We start from the raw sequence: 22,868 nt of genomic DNA on the forward strand, positions 1-22,868 counted from the left end.
CGGCATTACAAGCCACTCGTTGAATCTCTCGTCTGCTTGCGCGCTCTCGTGAACGTACGTACGTTGTGTGCAAGTGCACAGTCCGGGCTAAAGACTTACGTGTGTGCCAGCCGAGTCGTCCCTTTATTATTTGTAGTCCTTTAAGGGACGGCCGGGCAAGCAACCGAGCGTGCGGCTTACTCTTGGGAAGGAGGTCTTTAAGAAAACGTGCAATTGTCTCCGAGGGGAAATTTGCAGTCTAAGAGTGCACTAGTATTATGGCTTGCTTTGCTTAAACCTCGTAAAAGACACGGGAAACGGAGGATTACAGGACGCAACCGACTGCACTGCTTGTGCATGCAATCACTGCCTTTTTAATTGTCAAATCTATAATAAAACTGAAGTTCTTCTTGCTTAATTGTAAAACAGATGATGGTACAACTGGCCACACTGATTAAAGAACTAAATACATTAACAGTGGAATTCTATTAAAAGTAATTTTATATTGATAGGGTCAATTGTCAATTGGTACAGTGGATAAAAATATTTTAATCTAAATAAAAGTTGAGTGTGTGAGTGATTAGTGTTATTTTAATGTTTTTACTGAAATTCCCGTCTCACAAGTTTCGAATGCTGGTTGTATTCTTAATGTGAACATCCTTCTTGTCAGGGAATTCCAGTGATTTTTTCAACAAATATTTATTTGAGAACAGGTAAATTTCATCGATTATGTAGTGCTGATTATGCTAACTAACAATTAATTGATGTGTTTTTCGGGACCCTAATTTGAGATTATATTCTCTTTCATTTTTTCCGTAGTGAGATTTAACAAGTTATTTCTTAAACAGAACTCGCCTCTTTGACATTCCCTACCTTAAATTAAGATTGAAAGTCTTGTACCATTCATTTCAGATTCAAATTTTTGTTTATTACGGATCAGCAGGGCAACTGTGCCCCATACATCCACATCCAGAACTTAACAAAAATATAACCAAGCATTTTTTTGTATTTGATAACAGAGGGAATAGTAAAATCATATCAGTATTTGGCAAGAAATGTTTGGCTCAGTTTTTGTTTGAATGCACTTGAGTTCCCATTCATACACAGATTCGGCGACAGGTTGTTCCACAGGCGATAACAAATGACTTGGAAGCACTGCTCAGGCACTGTTACACTGACAAAGGGGGCCCGAAGTCGCATTCGATGCGCCCGTGACCTACCCAAAAAATCGACATCATGCATTGTTGTTACAAGATTGCGCAAATATTGGGGACTATTATTATACAAAATTTTGTGAGTCTGGACTAGAACATGCAGTTTACGTCTATCAGTGACATTTAATATTTGGCATTTTTTATACAACGGGGAAAGTCGCTGACCACGTTTCACTCCGAAAATATACCTTATGAGATGATTTTGCAATACTTGCAGCCTATTGATCTGCGCCGCTCTCAAGTTACAAAACACAACATCAGAGTAGTCGAAATGGGGTAGTATTAACGCTTTGACTAGTTTAATTCTGATTTTTTCTGGAGTCACATTCCTAAACTTCTCCAAAGTTTTTAACGTGCCAAAGACTTTTTGAAAAATTCGCGAGACTTGCCCTTCCCATGACAGGTATCGGTCGAACACAATGCCTAAATTTTTAACTCGGTCGCTGAAATCAAACTCGACATAATCAACGTCCACCTCGTCGCGATACGGCAATTCCGTCTCCATCATGCGCACCTTACTCAAGTTCCGTAGGTCGAGTCTAGAGTGAATTCGCTCAGACCCGACCAGCAGAACTTGCGTTTTCCGCGGGTTCAGCTTAAGCCCGTGCCGCTCAGACCAAATGACAACATCATTTAGAATAGTATTCATTGCTGCGACAGAATTTTCAATCTCATCTGGCCTGCAGCTCAAGTATCGCATTTCACAGGTAAGAATTCTCCTAACTATGACTAAACAATTCAAGGACTAATATTAACCTCTAAAAATCGGTACCAGACAAATCAGAGGAGAAAAGGGGGCAGGTTGTCGGCCATCGATTTCGCATTGAGGCTGCCGTGTGCATGCATGCCGGCCGTCGGCGTGCGTCAGAATGTGCAAGGGAGGGTCACTCGCACGGTTGCACATGACGTCGGCGGAGAGAGCATGCTAGCGAGGTTGCATATAATTCACATAATGCAGAATTGGCCGTGTCATCATCAGGATAATGGATGGCGTGCGGCAGCGTGGATTTCCTTTTGCTGCATCAACCACAGGGCCGGGCGGCAGTGAGGGAGAGCGAGAGCAAGAGAGAGAGAGAGAGAGAGAGAGAGAGAGAGAGAGAGAGAGAGAGAGAGAGAGAGAGAGAGAGAGAGGGAGCATATCGGAGACCAAAGTTTTTAATGAGGCTGCCGCGCCGCTGTTGCTGCCGGACTAACAATAAGAACAAAAAATCTTTAGCCAAGCTCCGTTCACTCCTGTTGTTGTATCACAGGAGAGAATGGCTGGATGGAGTTTTGGTCAGTCAGGAGGTCATTAGAGGAGCGACACAATAAGGCGCATTGTGCGCCAGCGGATTCAGTTAAACTTGGTCTTGGACGGATAATTGGCTGCCCACCAAAGCGCAAAAGAATTCCACGTCCTGTCTGCCCGAAGCCCGTTTTCGCTCGCCAGGCAAACCCTGCAGCAATTAAAATCAGCGCGCTGCGAATCCGGCTCGCCCACTTTTGCTTGCTATATACCCTATCATGCACACACACAGAGCAAGAAGTGCGGCCGGTCTGCTCCCCAATTAAGATATCGGCCGACGAATGCAGGAAGCGGTGCGGGTTTCAGACTAATGAACCGCACCAGAACTTTTGTATTGTGGTCCGACAACAAGCGCTATAATCTTTTTGAACTTCACTTCAGGGTCACACGAGATAATAGCTTTCGGCGTGTTTCTTATACTCTCCACACTTAAAGCTGCGTTCCGTATTTTGTTAGCTTTGAGGCTGTCATTTACAGGCTGCTCTAGAAGTCAAACTCTTGAGGCTAAGTCCAGCGAAACGAAATTTATTGCTTTATTATTTGTGATAACTAGAAGTGACGGAAAAAAATTAATTTTATCACACGGAAGCCGGATTTTCAATTGTAATAACCTAAAACTAATTTGCATGTTTTATTCCATGTGTTGTAGGGAAAAGAATATTGATTTTATTTGTAAAAAAAATCACAATTAGTTGCAAAGGATTCTGAATCTCTGGCTGATTGCCAGATATGAAGCGATTATGATGAAAAATAACACCACAATGCCTGTTTAAACTAAAAACAATTTAACAATCTGTGCGCTGGGAGAATGCGTGGCAGGGTTTTGCAATTTTTTTTAATTGTTTTACAGATTGGACTCAACAATGAGTGCTGCCAATTATTTTCAATGACCGTAGTGATTTAAAATCCCCTTCAGCTAAATACAGCAGCGTTGAATTTTTTTGAAGGTAAAGTACTCTGTTGAAAAGTCCTGAGTGGCCAAAACAGCAGTTAACTGTATATTGTACAAGAACGAGCAAGATTATTGTAAATATTATGTATTGTTATTAGCCACCCATCCTCTTTTCAAATGAAAAGAGATGCTGAGGTACAACGTAATTCTTCTTAGCCATTCGACAATTTAAAATTTCTTCAATTTCAAATTCAACTTACTTTATAATTATAGTAAGTAATACACAATATACATGATTCCTACATATGCATATCTTTCCATTTATTTCCTTACCCATTTTTATTATATTCCACCTACTTGCGTAGCTTTTGGATGAAGTTTATCCTGAGATTCTTTTGTGTTTCTGTTTCATTTAATATGCCTGGCTGTCAGTAACAGCTACATTTAATTTTACGAATTTTCTTTTCTGCCTGTCAGAAAAATTATTATAATATATGACAGTCGCATTTCCTCATTCCACAAACGCTTTTATCGCCGTGCAGCCAATACCAGCATAACTCCGACTTATACCACCATAAAAATCAGCCTCGCGTAACGCATGACCGCATAGAAATAAACTACTACACAAATTGGTAAAATGTTGACTGTGCGCGCCGTGTTTCCACCAAAAAGCAGATAATTTCATTTAGTCGCCAAGGGTGGCCATCAGTGACGAAAAAGAAGTGCGCCAGCAGTCGTCAGACAACCCCCTGCCAGCAGACCCCAACCCCCGGTGCCGTTATTATTATTATATGGGGTGCTGAGTCACCACCTTAAGACAACCGCAGCTGTTACCCGTGTTTCTTGTGCACGTCGCTTGCACCTTTTGTGAAAACGACCAGGCGCTGCCGCTGGCTGTGAGGGTGACTCGGGGTGGACTGCTGGGGTGGGAGACTTTCTCTTCATTCAATAACAGCATTAGGAATGACGGTGCTGGGGTCGAAAGAATAATTTTTCCTTGTTAAACACAGACGGTGCGGTGAAAAACGCATTTTCCCTGAAACGAGCGCGTTTTTGTCTTTGCAAAGCGAAATTTTCACAGTGCTCTGGGCCGGAACCGTTTTTGTGACCAAAGTGATTGTTTATAAGGCGGATTATGTATGCGGATGCGTGTACCCAGTGGGTGTGTAAGCGCGCGCGAGGGTTCTTGAGGTCTTGGAACGCTCTCCGAGGGGTTGACGTGCACATTTCGGCCCCGCGTGGGACGTATAAACTCGCACACACGCAAACTGATTCTCAGTGGAATGCAATTCTCACGTTCTCTTGTTTTGTAGCCGGTCGTCTCGGGAGGCGACGCCGTCCGCTGTGGAAATATTTGGCGTTTCATCTAGATTTGGTTTTGTGAATTCCGCCCGTATCCCGACGCATACATGATACAAGATGGGGTTGACAGCAGACTCAGCAGAGGCAAATTCGCAGCGAGGGGACTAGAACATTTGGAAATACGAGTGGAATTGTTTTCCTAAGTTTTCGATGCAACGCTTTGTAGGAGCTTCGCTCAATTTCTTTAGGAGCAGTTTAAAAGCTATTAACTCTCCATACAGTAAATTAAAAATTCCAATTAGAATGCTTAAAAATATGCCACGATTTTATATTATGGTACTCTTCAAACAAACTTGCTCCATAATGAGACAAAATGCATGACTGGTTTGAAAATGGATACAAGATATTATTGATAATATTCATTGTAGGAACGTTGCTTAGATCTAAATTAGCTTCAAATCCGCCTTAAAACCTGTCTAAACTTTCTAAATCGTGTTTTAACCATTAAAAATCACCGTTTGAAACAGGGGAGAATATTTAAAGAACAACAGTTATCAACAATAATTATCAATAACTCTTATTGCTTAAGAAGCAAAGTGCCGACCTTCTTTTATTCAAATCCTTCCGTCACAGTTTCTTGGGAAAAGAAAAAAAGAGAATATATTCAACGCAGATGTGGAGCAGTGTGCTCATATTCCAACCTTCGCCAATGCGGCGGCGTTTAATCTTCATGGGAAGCGTCAAAGAGTCGTCTCTTTGTTTTGCGCGCACATCTTCACGTGTACACAGAGATACACAGGTATGCAAGCAAAGCAACCAGTCGACTGGCTGGCTGGATGACTGGGAACGCGAGCACACATACACAGCGGTGCTAATTGAATCGAAATTCGCAGCACTGAGTCGGTGAGTGGCTTTGTGGTGAGGCAGGCGCCGCGCCCGAGCCTAAGATGATTTAACTTGCCGTCTAGGAATTAATCTCGCACCCGCCCGCCCGCTCACCCCCTCTCTCTCTCTCTCTCTTGCCCTTAATACGCGTGTGTGTATGCCCTGGTGCCGCGCGCGCGTTCGACGATAGTTGTGTTACACATATGCCGCGAACGAGGGCCTAAATCATTGTCGCGCGAATATGAGTAAATCTGAGCGGCAAACGAAACAACAGCCTGTTCGCTGAATGATAAGAATAATTACCACACCCCACCCCACTGCTGTACTCAAATATTCATGTGCGCAAATTTATTCTAGTCGGATCAGAGCTGTTGAATGGTTTTTGTTTCATTGTGCTCACGAGCTGCAGATTTAAGCTAATTATGGTGCTGGTGTCGATGTCTATTAGCGCTTGTGGTAATATACCTATTTAAAATGTGCAGCCAACCATTTTTATCGGATAGCGCTTCACCTGAAAAATTAATATAATATGTTTAGGATTTGAAATTAAAATGAAACCACAAACGGGGATAGCAGCGTACAATACCATGCATATTTTATTCAACAAGGGAGTTTGATTTTTTTTCTTAATGTGATATGATGAATGAGGTACAGTTTCTAAATTGGGCTTAATACTTTAGTCCATGGCTACAATCTCCGTGTGTGCATATTTTGTAATATTGTATGTTCATATTTTGAATTTCTATTAGTACGAATAATGTGGAAAACCAAATATCTGTTGGAGACTCACTCTAAAAAGAAAATAATTGGTAAAATATTGTGGCATTAAAATTGCAGAAGTGGAGGCTGTTTGGAAGGATGCACTGAGATTATGCTTTTTTTATTAATTTCATATCAAGCATTATTCATCATGACAAACCATTTTAGCTCTATTGATTTTCAGTGTGACTAGCATAGTTATTACACGAGGATTTTTTAAATGTTATTGTTTCAGCTCTTAAAGAAGTGACATTGAAAGTTTGACTTAGCTGGGCGTTCGAGTCCGGTTAAACAAGTGTACTTGAATATGAATTTATGTAATTTCATTGAACTCGGTACCGTGGGCTCACCACAATATCATTAAATGATATTGTGGTGAGCAAATGAAAAATGTGGCCACCAGATTTTTAAAAGTTTTATTTTTCTATTAGGGATCAGCTTGTCACATATATACTGTGCTGCTTGCTGCACCACGTGATCTCGCAACAGCCGTAACTTCTACGCGCACCAGGGCGGCAGGGAGACGCTGAAAATAAGTGTTGTCTGGCGTGGCGGCGGCGGGAAAAGTAGCGGATTAATTTCGCTACATGCAGTGCGGCGCCGCCGGCTGAGCTGATAAATAATGAAAAGGAGGGAGCCGTGTGGTGTTTTTGTTTTGGCAGGCAAAGGAGCGAGAGAGAGAGAAATGCTGGAAAGAGAGTTAGGAACCGCTGCTGCTATACTGCTGCTGTTGCTGCTGCTGGAGAGATGTGGGTGCAACTTGTCGCTCGGATGCTGGAGCTGCAGATGGAGGGAGGGAGGAAGGGTGAGGGCAACGGCAGCACACCCATCCACCTCCTCGTTCTCATTGAAAGGGCACAGCTGCCGCAAATTGGCATCTCCTGACATTGATGGAGGATCCGCCTGTAAACACCAAAGCGGCGTCCACTTCATCTTTTCGCTGCCGCGTGCGCTCTGCTCCATTCAATATTGCAGCCCAGTGACAAATAATAGACAAACAAGATGCATTGCCTTCTGCGCGTCAGCAGCTCCACCGGCCCTCATTTTCACCCTCGCCTCCTCGCGCACAGGCCCACTTTTCAGTTTTTATTTTTCAGCACACCCTTCACTCCTGTAAAACGCTGCTGTCTATTCAGCACGTATGATTGCTCCGTTTGTTAACTACATTAATGTTTAGCAGTTGGGAGTTGTTGATGCGAATAATTATTAATTTGATTCTTTAAATGAGTGAAACCTCCTGAACGCATGATAAATTCGCATTTCCATATTTTTGGAGACATATTCAGGAATGTGTTGGACATAAATGTGGAACTGAAGTTTTTGAAAAAGAAGACTAAGATAACATTTTTAAACTCTATCATCTCACGAAAAAGGGTTGATTGGATTCGCCGAAACTAGTCGAGTTTACTAAATAAAACTTAGAAATCAACGAGGATGAAGTCTTGTTATATTCATTTTCCTGTCAAGAATGTCTTTTTAAAAATGGTGCTTATTATTTCTTAAGTAAAATTTCTGAACCCTCTTTTTATATTTGTGTTATAATTTCTGGTCATGGCAATGTACGGGTAATAAATTTTATATTGAGAACCATAAACATATTAATCTGAAAGTAAAATTCAAGCCGGAATGGGCCCAGACTAATAATTATAGTCCTCAGTTGTAATTGTTTTCAAGAAACGTCTCAATTCATTATCTCTTTTAAAAAGAGTTATTTAGAATAAGGAGCACAATACAAATTCAAGGAAATCATTCATTATCATCCATAGTATTATTTTCAGTGATTTATATTGATTGTGATTCCGGCTCAGTGCGGAATGATATCAGGTTCGAAGAAATATTTTTTGCGGATCAGCAGAGTAACTAATTATTTTATGTAATTGATAGTTTTTGAAATATTTTTGCAAGCTCTGTTGTAATTTCTTGCATTTCTTTTAATATTATGCATTTTGTATTGACTGCGAGAGTTAACAAATATGTATGCTTTATCAGCATTTGCTTCAAGGTTCTCAAATATTTCTCACATTCGTTGATGATGCATCATCTCGTCCATTTATAGTATTTTACAGAACATTATTTGAAAACAATGATTGTTGCCACAGTTAGGTATTGTATTGTTTTCCGTAGAGCAAAACAGTCTCAATAATTCCCATGCATGCAAGAATCAAATAACCTCATTTCATAAGTTATAATTCACCCCTATATGATTACAGATGTGATCTGCTGTTGAAGATGCCACCTCTCACTAGAAGTCACGTTCTTCTTGCGTTGTGCCTGTCGTTTTTCCCGCTAGTCAAGTGTAAGTATATAATAATTGCAAAATGGGTTTAAAATGCATCGGCCCACTTTTCTCTGCAATAACTGCAAGCTTGGCCGAGTGGCAAGAAAATGAAAAGCCGCTGAATTTATGAACAGCGATTACAGCGGTGGTGCAACAAATGGCTCGGCGCGGCAACCCTTTCTTTAAAGCCATCTGATAATTTGTCTGAGAGAGCGTGTTTCCTTCTCGACTGGGCAGCCAGCTGTGCTCGCCGATATTGGCCAGCGGCCAGTCAAGCGATCGCCCCCTAACAAGAAATAAACCGGCTGTTATTTCGTCTGGAAATAATAAAATTGCTTGCCAACTGTAATGACTGAAACATGCGTTTGACAACACAAAAGAATTAAACAGAGGAAAACAGTTACAACTTTTAAAATGATCACAAACCAGAGAGGCCAGAAAAATATTGTTTCGTTCAGTGAAAACACCACTTGATAATTAAAATGTCACGAGAGGGAATAGATTGATAAAGAGCAACAATTAGTTGTATTGCAGACATCAGTTCGCGGTTATTATTTGGACAATTATGCTTTAAAAAGCGCCAAGAGAAAAAAGCGTCAATAAAAATTCGGTTTTGCCAATTTAATCGAAAATTTACAGCATTTCGCCACATTCAACCTCTAAGCGAGATCTATGCATCAGGATTTTGAAGAAAATCAAGACCTCCGTGATCGCCATTTGAAAATCCCACAAACTTGACAGTTAGTTATCTGAAATTTTTACAGTGTAGCAAATTGTTGCGTTAACTCAAACCATAAGGGTTGTCTGATGCAATGGAAACAAGGGTTTTTCAATAATTTAATTAGTGAAAAACACTTTACAATAAGTGTAAAGGCAATAAAAATTGTTAATATGGGGCTATATATCAGAGATGGTTTTGTAACTAACATTATTGGAGAAATCACGCTCAACCCACAAAGAACGTACCTTCATTAAAAAATATGCTCCAACATCTGCGGTGATTGAAATTTGTTTGATCAACACCGGGTTGCGAAACCATATATGCGATGCCCCTCTCGTCAGGCTATTCCGGCGGATTGAATCTATAAATTCTGGCTCTCTCGAACGTAAAACGGCCGCGAATTAATTTTTGCCGATCGATGGAGCGTCCATATTCAATCGACGTGGAGCCGTTGGAGCAAAACCAGCGGTGACGAGAGCCACGTTCCGAAAAAAAGGTGGGCCTGATTGTCGGACACACATTAATGCAACATCTGCTGCAGCGGTTGGCGCTGGAAATTTTGTGGCGGCCGAGAGTCGTGTGTGTGTGTGTGTGATATGCGATGCAAATAATAAAAAAATCAATGCACGCCACATGCCATCAACACTGGTGTGTGTCTGTGTCATTTTCAGATACAACCACCATCGATATGATACGCGTGCGACGCCTTTGAAATTCGAAATAGCGCCGCATTTGCTGCGCATCACGTGTCAAATCCGATGACAAAAGAAGGGTTCTTCTGCCAGCTTGAGAGGTGCAAGCCGACTTAAAATCCCAATCATTTCTTGCCTTTCAAGTACGGAAGCAAGCGGATTTCTCATTTCCAAGCACCCTTTTGTTTGAAACAAGGAGTCAGCAGCAGAGGAATCTATAAAGGAAAAAACTGAGCGCTATTCAGATTCGTTTCTGGTTAATTATCAACATGGAATTTGATATTTAATAATTTTTATGAAAATTCTTCACGGCGAAATATATTTTTATTTTTTAATTTAATTAATTGTTCTAATATCAAGGAAGAACTATGCTCTGTCTGCTTCAATCCACAAAATTAAATTTTGGGAAAGATAACTACCATTTTACGGGTGTATTATTTTCATGCAAAGTTTTTCTCTCCAAAGGTATTCAGCGGGATGCCAGGGGTTTCCACCTTCGGCAAATATTAAGCAATGCATTGGGCTCAGCAGTCAGATTAATTGCTTTGCTCGTGGAATTTGGTGCTAATGACGAGGGGCGTAGGCGTAAAGTAGGCCTGGAACATTTAGAACAGCCCGCTCAGGGTTGGAGAGTGTGGAACGTGTGTGTCTCTTTATCAGCCGTTGGCAGACGGAGAAGCAAACACGCTAATTCCAATCACCGCCGCAGTTATAGGCAAATAATCGCGTCGAGAGTGGGATTAAAACTCCATTCATCACGCTGCGATTCACCTGCGAGTGATTAGAAGCGACTCTCCCTCCAGCGCCAACCCCTTGCTCGTTTCGAGAGGGGAGCTTTTGTTTCGCGATTGCACTGCCGGATCGCTCTTCAAGTTTGAATCACATTCTCGCTCAAGCAAAGACGACCTAATCTTCTTACGGAGAGGTGTCGAGGCGCAGTCGGTCAGACCTTGTCAAGTGCTGTCAATACTAGTTTCAAATAATCAATGCGCTAACCACGATTCACTGGCACCACTCATGAGCACTTGTAAAGCAAATTTTTGGTTTAAGGTGAATCGATAGCAGAAATTGACGAAAAAAGATATGGCTGACACACAAATTAATTTTTTTTAAAACAAGTAATGTAAATTTAGACATTTTTTGCTATTTGACATGATATGAACCAAAACCACTGGTTTAATTATGTTAAACAATTATTTGCTTTCTATTAAGTAACGCTAATTTTCTTTCACATTTTTACCCTAACAAAATAATTCATCAAGTGGTAAAAAATACATACTTGGGTACAACACTGAGCAATAACAATTTTTAAGCAACCAGGATGAAGTTTGGCTTTTAATATCATTGCAATAATCAGTCTTAAGTATAGAATTAATTGGAATTAAATCAAATAAAAATTTATGTAAAGCATCCTTGACTTAATTTCAATCAAGAAATCATTATAAAACTCTAAACTAAGTTTTGTGGCTTGAACAAAGAGAGTCAAATAAAATAATTGGAAACTTTTTTCCTCACCAATGTCTGCTCTGGAAATGTAATTGCGGAGGTCTTTTTCGCCACCAAAGTTTGCCTTGCCTCGGCCGCTGAAGCTTACATCAAACTGCATAAAGGGCAGCTGCTTGCAAATTTAATTAATGGGAATAACAAAATAGTTTAAAGGTCCCTATTGAAACGAACTTAAAGCGGCTGACTCGGCGGAAGCTTTAGAAGAGCAGTGGCGAAATGTGTCTGGAGCGGCTCTCTCTAAAACTCGAGCGGAGGACAGCTGAGCCGGGCGCCTCGGCGAATCATCCGCTTATTTAATTAATTGTATGCAAACTGGCTGAGCAATTAAGATTCCTCAATAAGTCTCCACGTGCCCACTTCTCTCGAGTGAAAATAAATGAATTGAGCGAGCACCATTGTTGTATTGTACCCATGTGTCGTTGAGGATCTGAACTAATTAAGTTGGGCTATAATTTTACAATTCCCATACAGAGTCCAAGATGTAAACTTGCAAGTACGTGATTCCGTTCTTGCTATTACATCACTCGTCCCGCGGAAAAAACATGATTGACTCGCTGAGATGGACGAACAGCTGGATACATAATTAAATTCTGCATGCTAGTAGAATTTTAGACCAAGGTAGATATCAAAATACCATAAATTAATTGTAATTCTCAAGGGAACCTTTTCTGCGAAACATTTTTACCCTTGCAATTTATGCAGAAATATATGAATCCGATTAGAATAAGCATTTCAGTATTGGTTGTTCAGCCCAGCTAATTAAAATGCAGCTTGGTTCCCCCAGACACCACTCTAGCACTAAGATTTACTCGGAGGAGAGGAGAAGACAGCTGCCTGCATAGCACAGCGAACAATTTATCTTTGCCGGGTAAACGACTTTTAAATAAGATTGTTCCTGCTACATGCGAAAATCGTTCGAGTAAAAACGCCCGCCTATTGAGATGGAGCTTGATGGATTGCAGTCTGCCGGCTAAATGAGATAGAAAATGACTCAGTGCGCCATTCAGCAGCCCCTACTCCGCGGCAGCCGCCACCGCGCGCGCTCGACGGGCGGAATTTTCCCTTTATCTCAATTAAGATTGCGCGCAACACATTAAACACTTCCTCCCTCATCCACTTGAAATGTAGCGGAATCTGAAAGGGAGAGGCGGATTTTTCGTCCGGATTTTTCGCAAGCGTTCCGACACAAAAGCATCTTGCGCGCGCCCCTTTTACTGCGCCACTACATGTGCTCTGCTTGCGCGGATTGAAGCGAGTTGCAAAACCGGACGCCAAGTGTATTACTCAAAAGAGCATCGTCGCGGAAGAACACTTTGCACGGGAATAATGACGGTTTTAACAACTGCGTGTCTAAAACATTTAAGAAATAAACAAAGATAGTCTTGTTTCAAATAGCTACATCTATCTACACGATTCTGAGTGGAAAAAATTGGTTTTTTTCAGCGTTTACTGTATTCAAAAGAGCTTTTTAAAAACACTATAAAAATTGCTGGAGGACGAACAAAAATTAAATCTTCCATTTAACTTAAAATTTTCATCGAGATCTTTTGAACTTTGGAGGAATCTAATTCTTAATAAGTCTTTGAGTTCTTCAAAATTACTACCATCAATACAGAAAGATTTCATGCTCCTGGTCATGTGGCATAATGCAAAACTGACCATTGCAATAATTTACAAATTCAAGTGAATTTATTTATGAATTTTATATATATTTTTTAAATGTACCCCTTACGCTCATTTTACTTTCTCGTAGCTGACACAGCTCGAAAATTCGTGCGAAAATCGGTACAGATCCGAGAAGGGGAGCGAGCGCATGTTGCCGCAAATGTAACGGTGGCCCACTACTCGTAAACCGCAACATGAAATATTGGAGCGGATCCGGGCGCGAGCAAGCTCAAGACGTTACCATTAAAATATTAGAGGCTGTGCTGGAAATTATTTATGAATGAGCGCGGGTTATTAGTAGCAGAGATTTATAGCGAGTGACTTGATGAACGGCCCTCGGCTGGCAATTAGCTCAAAGCGTTCGCCTCGCCCGCTCGCTACCCCGCGCGAGATTGTGCACGAGAGGAGAGTGAGTGTGAGCTTTGTGAGTCAAGTTTCGCCACTTTTATCTCGCGCGCGCGTTTGAGGCTTCGCTAATTGTAAGCAAATTATCGCCACGAGATGGCTGGCTGGCTGCTCAGCGATTCAAAGCTATGCGCCGCAATTTTCTGGCACCACTATGTGCTTTCTCTCTCTCTCTCTCTCTCTCTCTCTCTCTCTCTCTCTCTCTCTCTCTCTCTCTCTCTCTCTCTCTCTGCCCTCTTTACAAGAGAGAAGTCTCACTCGCTACGTCACGCTAGGCGAGATTTCACTTGCGGATCTCGAGATTTCGGCTAAATTAATGAAGAGCACTTTGCACATACAGGACGAGGTTGTTTGGCTTATTCTCACGTCAGTCATGTCATAAACATATCACATAAATTAGGATTCGGTAAAAAGCTGTGGGAAAGACAAAACTGTATGTAGCTTAACTTAGAATGAGAAACTGATCATCTTATGATGGGGACACAACAAATGACAATAGAGTTGTTTGTTAAAATACTTTATTAAGATACTTAAATTAAATGAATGAGCTCTAGTAAGATTGTGGAATATGAGACTAAAATTTTGCTGCTATCTTAAAAATTTAAAATAAATTATTGATTGTTATAGATGCTGACTCTCGCAATCAGTCCAAATTTTTAAAGAAAAACAGCGTGAAACGAAAGCATTCTAATTTATTTTGTTGAACAAAGATATTCTTAATTAGCTACAGACCATAAATATGATGAAATAGTAATTTATTTAAATCTGTCTTTCAAATATATAAGAAAACTTCAGTTTTCGCGGATACCAATGAATTATTTTCAAATTAATATGCCACGATTAAAGATTTCAAACATAACTACGTGACAAACAAACAAATTAAATTTCAAAGACACGCTTATTTCCAAGTTCGAATTTCCGCTTCAATAGCGAGTGAGAACGATGCGAGGAAATTACAAGCCCCCCATTAAAGTCCTAGTTATTTAGTTCATAGAAGAACTTGGTAGAAGTGTGAACGTGAATACTCGGAAGTAAACCTTAACGTTTCTTTAGAATTGCTTTTCAAATTTATTCAAACAGCAATTCCTCCAAAGGGGAAATAGAATATTAAAAGAGTATGCAACGCGTTCGCCGGATGCGTCGCGCAGGTTGCATAACTTTGAATGGTGCGTTCACACCAACACTCGCCAAATGAAACAGTACCTTCGGAGACCTGTTTCATTAATATGCAAATTCTCCGTGCAAAGAAGCGGCTGCTTTGCTATGTTGGTAATGCAATTAACTCGGGGCTGGCGGAAAATAGTCAAAAGCGACTGCGGCTCTGTACATTATCAACTTTATTAAATTTTTTCAACTTGTGTGCTATGTTTAAGACCTCTCAGTATTTATCTTTCATTGGGAGTTTCACTAAAATTAAACATCAACTACAGTTATGATTCGATTTATTTGTGATTTTCTAACCAAGGAATCTGTAAGGAATAATCAAAATTAATTTTAATTTCACCCCTATTCATATTTTAAAACTCACCTGACGGACCTTTGATCTAATTTTTGTGTATGTTGAATTATGTCCATCTCATTTTTATTTGTAATTTTAAGTGCGCTTTTAGATTTTTAATTTGTTTGCTCCCGTTGAGTTGTATTTGTATGTCAACCAATGAGAGTGATGGTGGAATAAAGGTTACCATAAAGTGAAAAATGATGTACCAGAAGTTAACTAAAATGCCAATGGCTACACGCAAATCAAAACCTAATCAATCAGAACAGGCGATTTTCCACAGTTGAACCAAAAGCAGAAGCTTGGAAATCGCTTTCACAAACGCAGTGAGAGCGGCGGTCCAACGTGCAAACAATTACAACTCAAACACAGCAGCAGCCATAATTCAGTGCACTGTGTGTGTCACCCGGATTTAATTAGAGTGAATAAGCGGGACGGGATGCCCACAAAATTTTATCATAACCATCGAGACGGCAAAAGATCACTCGGAGCTCACCTTTAATGCCACTTCAAGGCTGGATTACGCCTGGATGGATGGCGCTTTCTCGCCGCGCTGACACTCTGAAATGGGTCGCCCGCCTGCCCCTTCCAGCCAACTGCCAGCCAGCCCGCCGCTCGTCTGCATTTCGCGGCCGGCTGCGGTGGCTTCGCAAAAGTTATTCGCCTGCCAATTATTTAATATGGAAAGAATGTTGTTTTCCGCGCTTCTCTCTCTCTCTCTCTCTCTCTCTCTCTCTCTCTCTCTCTCTCTCTCTCTCTCTCTCTCTCTCTCTCTCTCTCTCTCTCTCTCTCTCTCTCTCTCTCTCTCTCTCTCTCTCTCTCTCTCGCCGCGTGCAACTAACTATACACATGAATCTAGATGCGAATGTGCGAGCTAGTCGTCGCTCTCCTCCAGCTGCCGCCGCAATGATGAAAATTCCGGGCGAGCGCGTTTCTAAAGTGGCTTGCCTGCGCTCTTTTATCAAAATACTGCCATGAAATTCGTGAACTTTTGAGCTGAAATTACTTTTGTTTAATTACTCTTGGTTGTGGTTTAATTTTGCTTCCTCTCTCTGCAGACTTACTAGACTTTAAATAAGGCTGTTGCTGGGTGTGGCACGTCGCTTAATGATTCTAAGTTTTAAAATTAATTATTAAAAGTTTATGGAAAGCTTTTAATAATAATGTAAATATCAGAAGTTTAGAAGGTAATCTATGTTTATAAAAACATATATAAGATATTAAATTATACATGAGAATTTTCTAAAGAAGTTTAACTATTTTTTTCAGACTTTTGAATTTCGGTAGAGGGATTGTGAGTTATGGGATTCATTGAATTTCGTCAATCGTCCTCTTTTTGATTTGTGCTCAGCGATGATTGCAGTCAATCATTCTCAACGGCAGGTGACCCGGAATTCCCTGCAGCTAACTCTGTGGTTGACTTTGATTTGCAGGGAAAGTACTGCTGATGAGGCCTGATGGTCTAAAACAGCTGCTGTCCATTACGAGGACATGTGACACCATTTTTTCGATTCAATTTTTCACTTTTGCCGCCCAAACAGTTTCAAACCTCATGAATCCAAGCTCTTTGCAAAAAGGTACCTAATATTAAATTTTTTTAAAAATTAAATGCAGCTCCCTAGTTGTGTATCAATACGTTTATTCTTTGTATTTCTACTGATATGTCCTGCTCTATAGGTTTCGGTTGCTGGTTCATGAGCTTCTTGTCTCGTCTGGGGACAGAGGATTCTATTTATCCCAAATTGAAATTAGGAAGAGTTTTTCATATCAAAGTCTTAGTTAAATAATTAGATAACAACTATTTGTCATTAAATTTTGAATAAAGAGATCTAACCTGGGAAAAAGACAAAATTATAAACAGTTTTATTTAGAAAACTCAAAATAAGGCCATATTTAGGAAATCCGTGCTGTGTAAATATTTTCAACCTGGAAACAAACTCTGGGAGCGGACAGAGAAAAATTTTCAAGTGTGCTTATAAATTGCCAGCCATCTACTTTCTGTTTATGAGAGCATCGACTTTAGCGTTTGAGTAAACAAAAACGAGGCCGCGCGTCTGTTTCATGCGGGCAGGCGGATTTATGGCGTTTAGTGTTGGTTGTGATTCAACAAATCATGGAAATTAACTCGTAAAATCTTTCGATTCGATTTGAATAGAATGGATTTACTTTTATTTGGCTCACGATACGTTGCGATGTAATAAATAATATATGAATAGTTGGATTACGTCTAAGCAGAATTTAACCGTATTTCCACACACTCCTTTGGACTATTTTATGTGACCAATAAACCACGTTTAACAAAAAGGAATTTCTAAACAAACATCATAAATTGCTTAAATTAAAAAAAGCTCAGTGATAAGTGTTTTTATTTTGAATTCATATAGAGAAATGTTATAAATTATATATTTTTACAGTTTGTTAAGTTTATTTATGAAATTTAACTAGTCTAGTGAAGGCAGTCGGAAATTCGTGATGTAGAAAAGAGCACGAAAAATAGATCTGTGTAGACGGCAAGCCCATAATTGGTCTTGATTCGTGGAAAGGAAAATGCTCGTTTGTCACCGCCGGAGGAGCATGCAAAAGACGGCAGGCAGCGGGATCCCTTTCGGAAGCTTCAAGGAGCCGAGTATTAATTGCGGAGAAAATGCGGTGGCGCTGAAAAATAAGCGGCGTCCGCCTCGGCTGGTTAATCTCGCGGCGGCTTCCGATGACAAAGTGAGCAATAAAAATGCCTGGCGCGCTATTTGCATCAGCATAGACTTGTCACTCACTGTCACCACGGCGGCCCGGGCGAATTTCTCTCGGCGCAAAAAGTGTCAGCCGCAAAAGGAGAAGCAGGCCATCTGCGCGCGTGCATGTGCCGCCCGCCGCCACCGCGCTGTTTCACATGCAAATCACAAACTGCGCGCGGATAAAAAAAAAGAAAAGAGGAAGAAAACGCCGAGGCAAATAATATCGCGGTATAAAAATGCCCCTGCAGCGGCCGGAGCGCATCATTGTTGCTCGTAAAACTCGCTGCGCCGGCTTTTAGGGCGGCCAAATGAAGTCGCGCAGCGCGAATAAGACGACGAGCCGACTTTTAAGAAGTTAGTTTGCAAGAAAACTCATTTTGCTGCGACATTTTATTGGCCCGCGATAGCACACCTGATACCAGCATCTCTCTCTCTCTCTCTCTCTCTCTCTCTCTCTCTCTCTCTCTCTCTCTCTCTCTCCTCTCCATTTTCTTGAATAAGGTTGCCAGTTGTCTTTGTTTAATGATAACTTTTCCAAGGAATCCTTTAATGAGAAAGAAACTAATATCTGGGCATCCATATGTCTTGAGATATTTATAATTATTTTAATTAAATCCCAGGGTTAAATGAAATCCCACAGTGATATATATTATAAAAATGCTTACATTTCTAAGATAACAACCAAAATCCGTTAAAAAATATAGGTTTGAAAACCATTCCGAAATTAAAATTTTAAACTATAAGAGGAACAAAATTACGCTTTATAACTTTTTAACTAAATAACCTTTAAACGATCTAAATGTAGGAAAAGTAACATTTGCGATTGTTGTTTAGCTCTACTCATAAATTTATGCCATTGGATTTCAGTGATATTTTTAATTTAATTGACAGAGTGATGGTGTCTTGAGAAATGTGGCAACCCTTTCACTCGTGTCGTGACGTCGTGAGGAACCGTGTGCTTGCAGAACATGCTAGACAACAATAATAATCTGGCAAAAATGCTTCGCAGCCGCTGCTTACTGGCTGGCTGCGCCAAATAATTTACGACGCCGCCACCGCTGGAAATAAATCAGCCGGTAATTAAATTTCCCGCGCAATGATTCAGCGCGCTCTCCCCGCGTTTTATTAGCTCGATAAATGAACTGCGAAATTCGAATTTATATCAATGGCAGCTGAGGGTGATGATTGTTTTGCAATTTGCTCCTCTCACTTTGAATGATGCGGTAGATTTTTGCAGCCTTTTTTGTTAATGGTGGTGTGGATATGCACGGTGTTGTTAAATTGATTTGCGCAAAATTTTTTGTCTGAGGGGCATGGTACTAAATTGTGTTTTTAGGACATCGAGTTTGCATTCAAAACAAAAATATTCATTGGTGGGATTATTTAGTTGATTTCCGTATATAAAAAAATCCAGTTGTTTTTTTTATTATCAAAATTTTTTCTCTCTCGTCATCGCTCAAAAAATAATGAAAAAAAATGCTCAGCACCAGCGTTGTAAATAGCCCCAGATAGTTAAAACAATTGTCGATAACTCTCTCGTTCATTCAGAGCTGGAAAATCGGTCATTTTCCTAAACGGACAAGTGGAAAAAGTAAAAAAATACATTGCTTCCACTTTTAAATTTATGAAAACAAACTGCATAAAATCGCTGTGTAATACACCTCCTGCAAATAACTTTTTTCCTTCTTGCTAAAATATTATACAATCGTTTCTAGGACAAACGCTGAAAGTTTATTCTTTTTAAATGCCCTCGATCTGAACACTCTTTTCTTGTAAGCAGGTAATGCATTAATCAAATTTTTAAAATTTTAAGGATCTAAATTTCAATCCACAATTTCCTTCCCTATGAATTGCAAGTGAATAAGCACGTTTTATATTTGCATCTGTTTGGGAATGATGCTGCATTTTCGTTGTTTTTCCACCCCAGAGAATGATATTTTGCGAACGTTATGTTTTGCAACCACCATGTAGAACTGAAATCGCTGTGATAATCAGCGTCAGGGCAACATTTTTGCGAGTATCTCTTCTGAGTTGTTATGCAAATGCCATTCAAATTAGCCAACTTTACAGTTTGCAGTGGACAAAAAGCATACATGGCCGCAACACAATTGGCGTTACGTGTGCACATTTGCGGGGGAATTTGGCGTTATGCGCACCGACAAATGCAGCTGCGTGAGCGTATTCCGCGCTCCGGGTCATTAGAATGCAGGCCGCGCAGCCACGGGAATGATTTGGGCCGTGAGTCGAGAGAGCGAGAGAAAGCAGTGCGACTCAATCTGTATTCGCGAGCGATATTTCAGCTCAGAGAAAGGCAGGCAGCTAGTGCAGAGTGCGGAATAAAAAGGCACAAAAAAAGCGACTCGCTCACTGCACAATTCTATTAATCAAGTGCTCGCATTTTCAGCCTCGAGCGCGCGCGCGACTGCTGATGCTTGCCGCCTGCTTTCAGTCGAACACACGCCATTTGTACTTTGTGCGAATATCGAGTGCCCACAAATAACGACATGGCTTTCAAGTGTTTCCATCATCCCCATCATGCGCTTCATTCGCGCAACTGCTGAATTAGGTATATCGAGATGGGGACCATTGCTCAATTTCAATTTTCTGTCGAAGCCGAAGGATTGAATATCCTTCTTACAAAATGCCATTCAGGCCGATAATTAGTTTTCTACATCGTGGCAAATGGCAGTGATATCAATGCTACCCATTGTATTCATTTCTCTTTGATGATGCCATTTATTTTTAAATCACCTCTGGAGTTTGCCTGTTCTATAAATAAATTATTTCAATGATGATTTGGGCATCAGAATTAATTTTGACAACCCTATATTATTACAGACACCACACCCTTTAATGTGCATTTACCAATTTAATCAAGAAACTAATTCCAGGGAAAAGAATCACTATACTCTTCTCTAACTTGGGAATTTCTTTGGTCGAATTTTTTCGTGTGTGAAAGTACAAATGAAGGGCAGATGTATCAGGTTTCAGCCGCGAGATTTTTTTCGTGGCGAGTGGCTGAATTTTTGGTGACAGCTGGATATTTGTACCAGCGCCTGAAGCAGCTGGTCTCATTTCATATTAGAAGGTTGATAGTGCCCGACGGACAGTTTTTCTCCAGCTCTTTTCTATTTTTTCAATTTACTAATCGATAGCTGAAGTGGCAAAGTCATGGCAACTATCCATGTGACTAAAAATTTGTAATCTAGGAGACCTTCAAGGAGACCAGAACAATTTCCAAATAATCTGAAAAATTGGCCTAAAAATAATTAATTTACGTACAATGTCATTATCTGCCATAGATTTCCATCACAAAGTTTAACCCATTAGTAGCGTCATCAAGTTGGATCATAACAATTAATGAAACGAAAGGCGAATTGAAAATGAAGTGAGGTTGAAGTGGGCCCTCAGAATTCCTTTTAAGTGATTGCGACGCGATATTTGATTTCCGATTTTCTCCCGTTATACGTGCCCTGCGTGGTTCGTTTTTTCCCGTTGGGTCGTGCACCCTTTCCGCCGAGAGAAGTAGCGAGAGCGCAAATAACAAGATTAGAGGCGGAAAGCCACTGACGGCGTGTAATCCGATATCCGGCGCTAATAAGTCGCTCTGCGTGTGTTATCTTTGGCAGATCTTGTTCCACTCCATTAGCTGTTTAATCACAGCCGATGCACTGCTCTCGTTGCCGCCGCTGTTAGCTACACTTTAATAAAAACAAACACACACGCGATCCCCCGTGAAGCAAAATTAGACTCTCTCATCTCGCCGCGTCGACTTTGCTGACAACCCGAGTGGAAACTCCAGCAGCCAAGAACCAGCCTGCCAACTCTCTGTTTCTAGCCGATCTGATGCCGCGTGATCAATATTTATCAGCCACTTCAAATCAGATACATGCTCACGTTGAAGACAACAAAGTGCATTGAGTTTGTTGCGCTCGTCTGATAAAGTCTTGTAAGGCGTGTCTTCTCTCTGACTCACAGCTTGGTGATTTATTCTAGATCAGTTTGCTACAGCGCTTCTTGTTTGAATGCTATTTATTACACCATAGTTTATCTGAGAGTAATGGAGGTAAATGCTGCAGGTGAAAAAGCATTTCCTTTAGAAATTCTCACCAGCGTACTATGGTATCTTCTCAGAGACTCATTGTATTCTGATTGAAAGCAACATTTGATGCGATGGAAGTAAAAATGGAAAATGTAATACACGTACATATATTTTATTATTTTAGTTTGATGGATAGTCTTGGGAATTTATGTCTGGTTCTTCGGATAAAAGGCATGTTTAAATACCCCCTAATAGTATACAAGCTATCGATTTGATTTAAATAGCTATTATACCGAATGTGTTGCCTTTAAGAACCAAAAGGATCAGCCAGTAACCAGAACTGAAATTCAATTCACGCAATCAAGTAATTTATACAAAAAGGTTTAAAAAATCTTACTCTAATATGTTTTTTGCAAAGGCAGAAATATACAGATATAATTTTGTTATTTCTTTAAAAAAACGATATTTTGCTAAAATTTATTGTTTTTTCTTGCCGTTTTGTTCCATAATAGTCTATTTAAACTGGCCTCATATAAATGTGGAAACATGATTAAAAAAGAAAAGTCTGCAGATGCCAAGTATGAAGCTAAAAACTTCAGTCACTTGGACATTAATTTCAAATTGCATTTATTCGATTTGTTCATTTCTTTTGGTATTAGGAATATGTGGTTTAAAGTCGTATAGCCACAATTTTAAATCTAAAACTTCCCTAATCTATCTATTGATGAAACAGAGGGAATCTATTATTACAATTGTTGTTTGAAAAAATGGTTTTTAAAATTATTTTTGAACATCCTAGTATTATTTTAAATTATTTATCACGCTTTAATTTAACGAGATAATTTTTCCATTTCAATTGCAAGCTATCCGACTACATATTCTTTTTGATCTGCATATATATATTCTCGATACACATATGTATCTGCACACCTGTAGGTCAGAAAAGGAAAAAGTTTTCCAGCGTGTGCTGCCTGCGCACCACACACATTCGTTTTTGATTGCCTCTACAAAAC

The 22,868-nt window shown here is 40.2% G+C and overlaps 1 protein-coding gene across 1 annotated transcript in view; it reads left to right on the top strand.

Annotated features, from left to right (window-relative positions):
• The window catches only part of LOC135940106 (lachesin-like), a 71,349-nt gene that overhangs the window by 23,404 nt on the left and 25,077 nt on the right, over window positions 1-22,868 (top strand). Inside the window, exon 2 of the mRNA XM_065484854.1 lies at window positions 8,527-8,612. Within this exon, the coding sequence (XP_065340926.1) occupies window positions 8,546-8,612 (67 nt within the window). The 5' untranslated portion in view covers window positions 8,527-8,545. The remainder of the gene's footprint in view (window positions 1-8,526; window positions 8,613-22,868) is intronic.

Source organism: Cloeon dipterum, chromosome 3 (assembly GCF_949628265.1).
Source record: "Cloeon dipterum chromosome 3, ieCloDipt1.1, whole genome shotgun sequence".
NCBI classification, from domain to species: domain Eukaryota; kingdom Metazoa; phylum Arthropoda; class Insecta; order Ephemeroptera; family Baetidae; genus Cloeon; species Cloeon dipterum.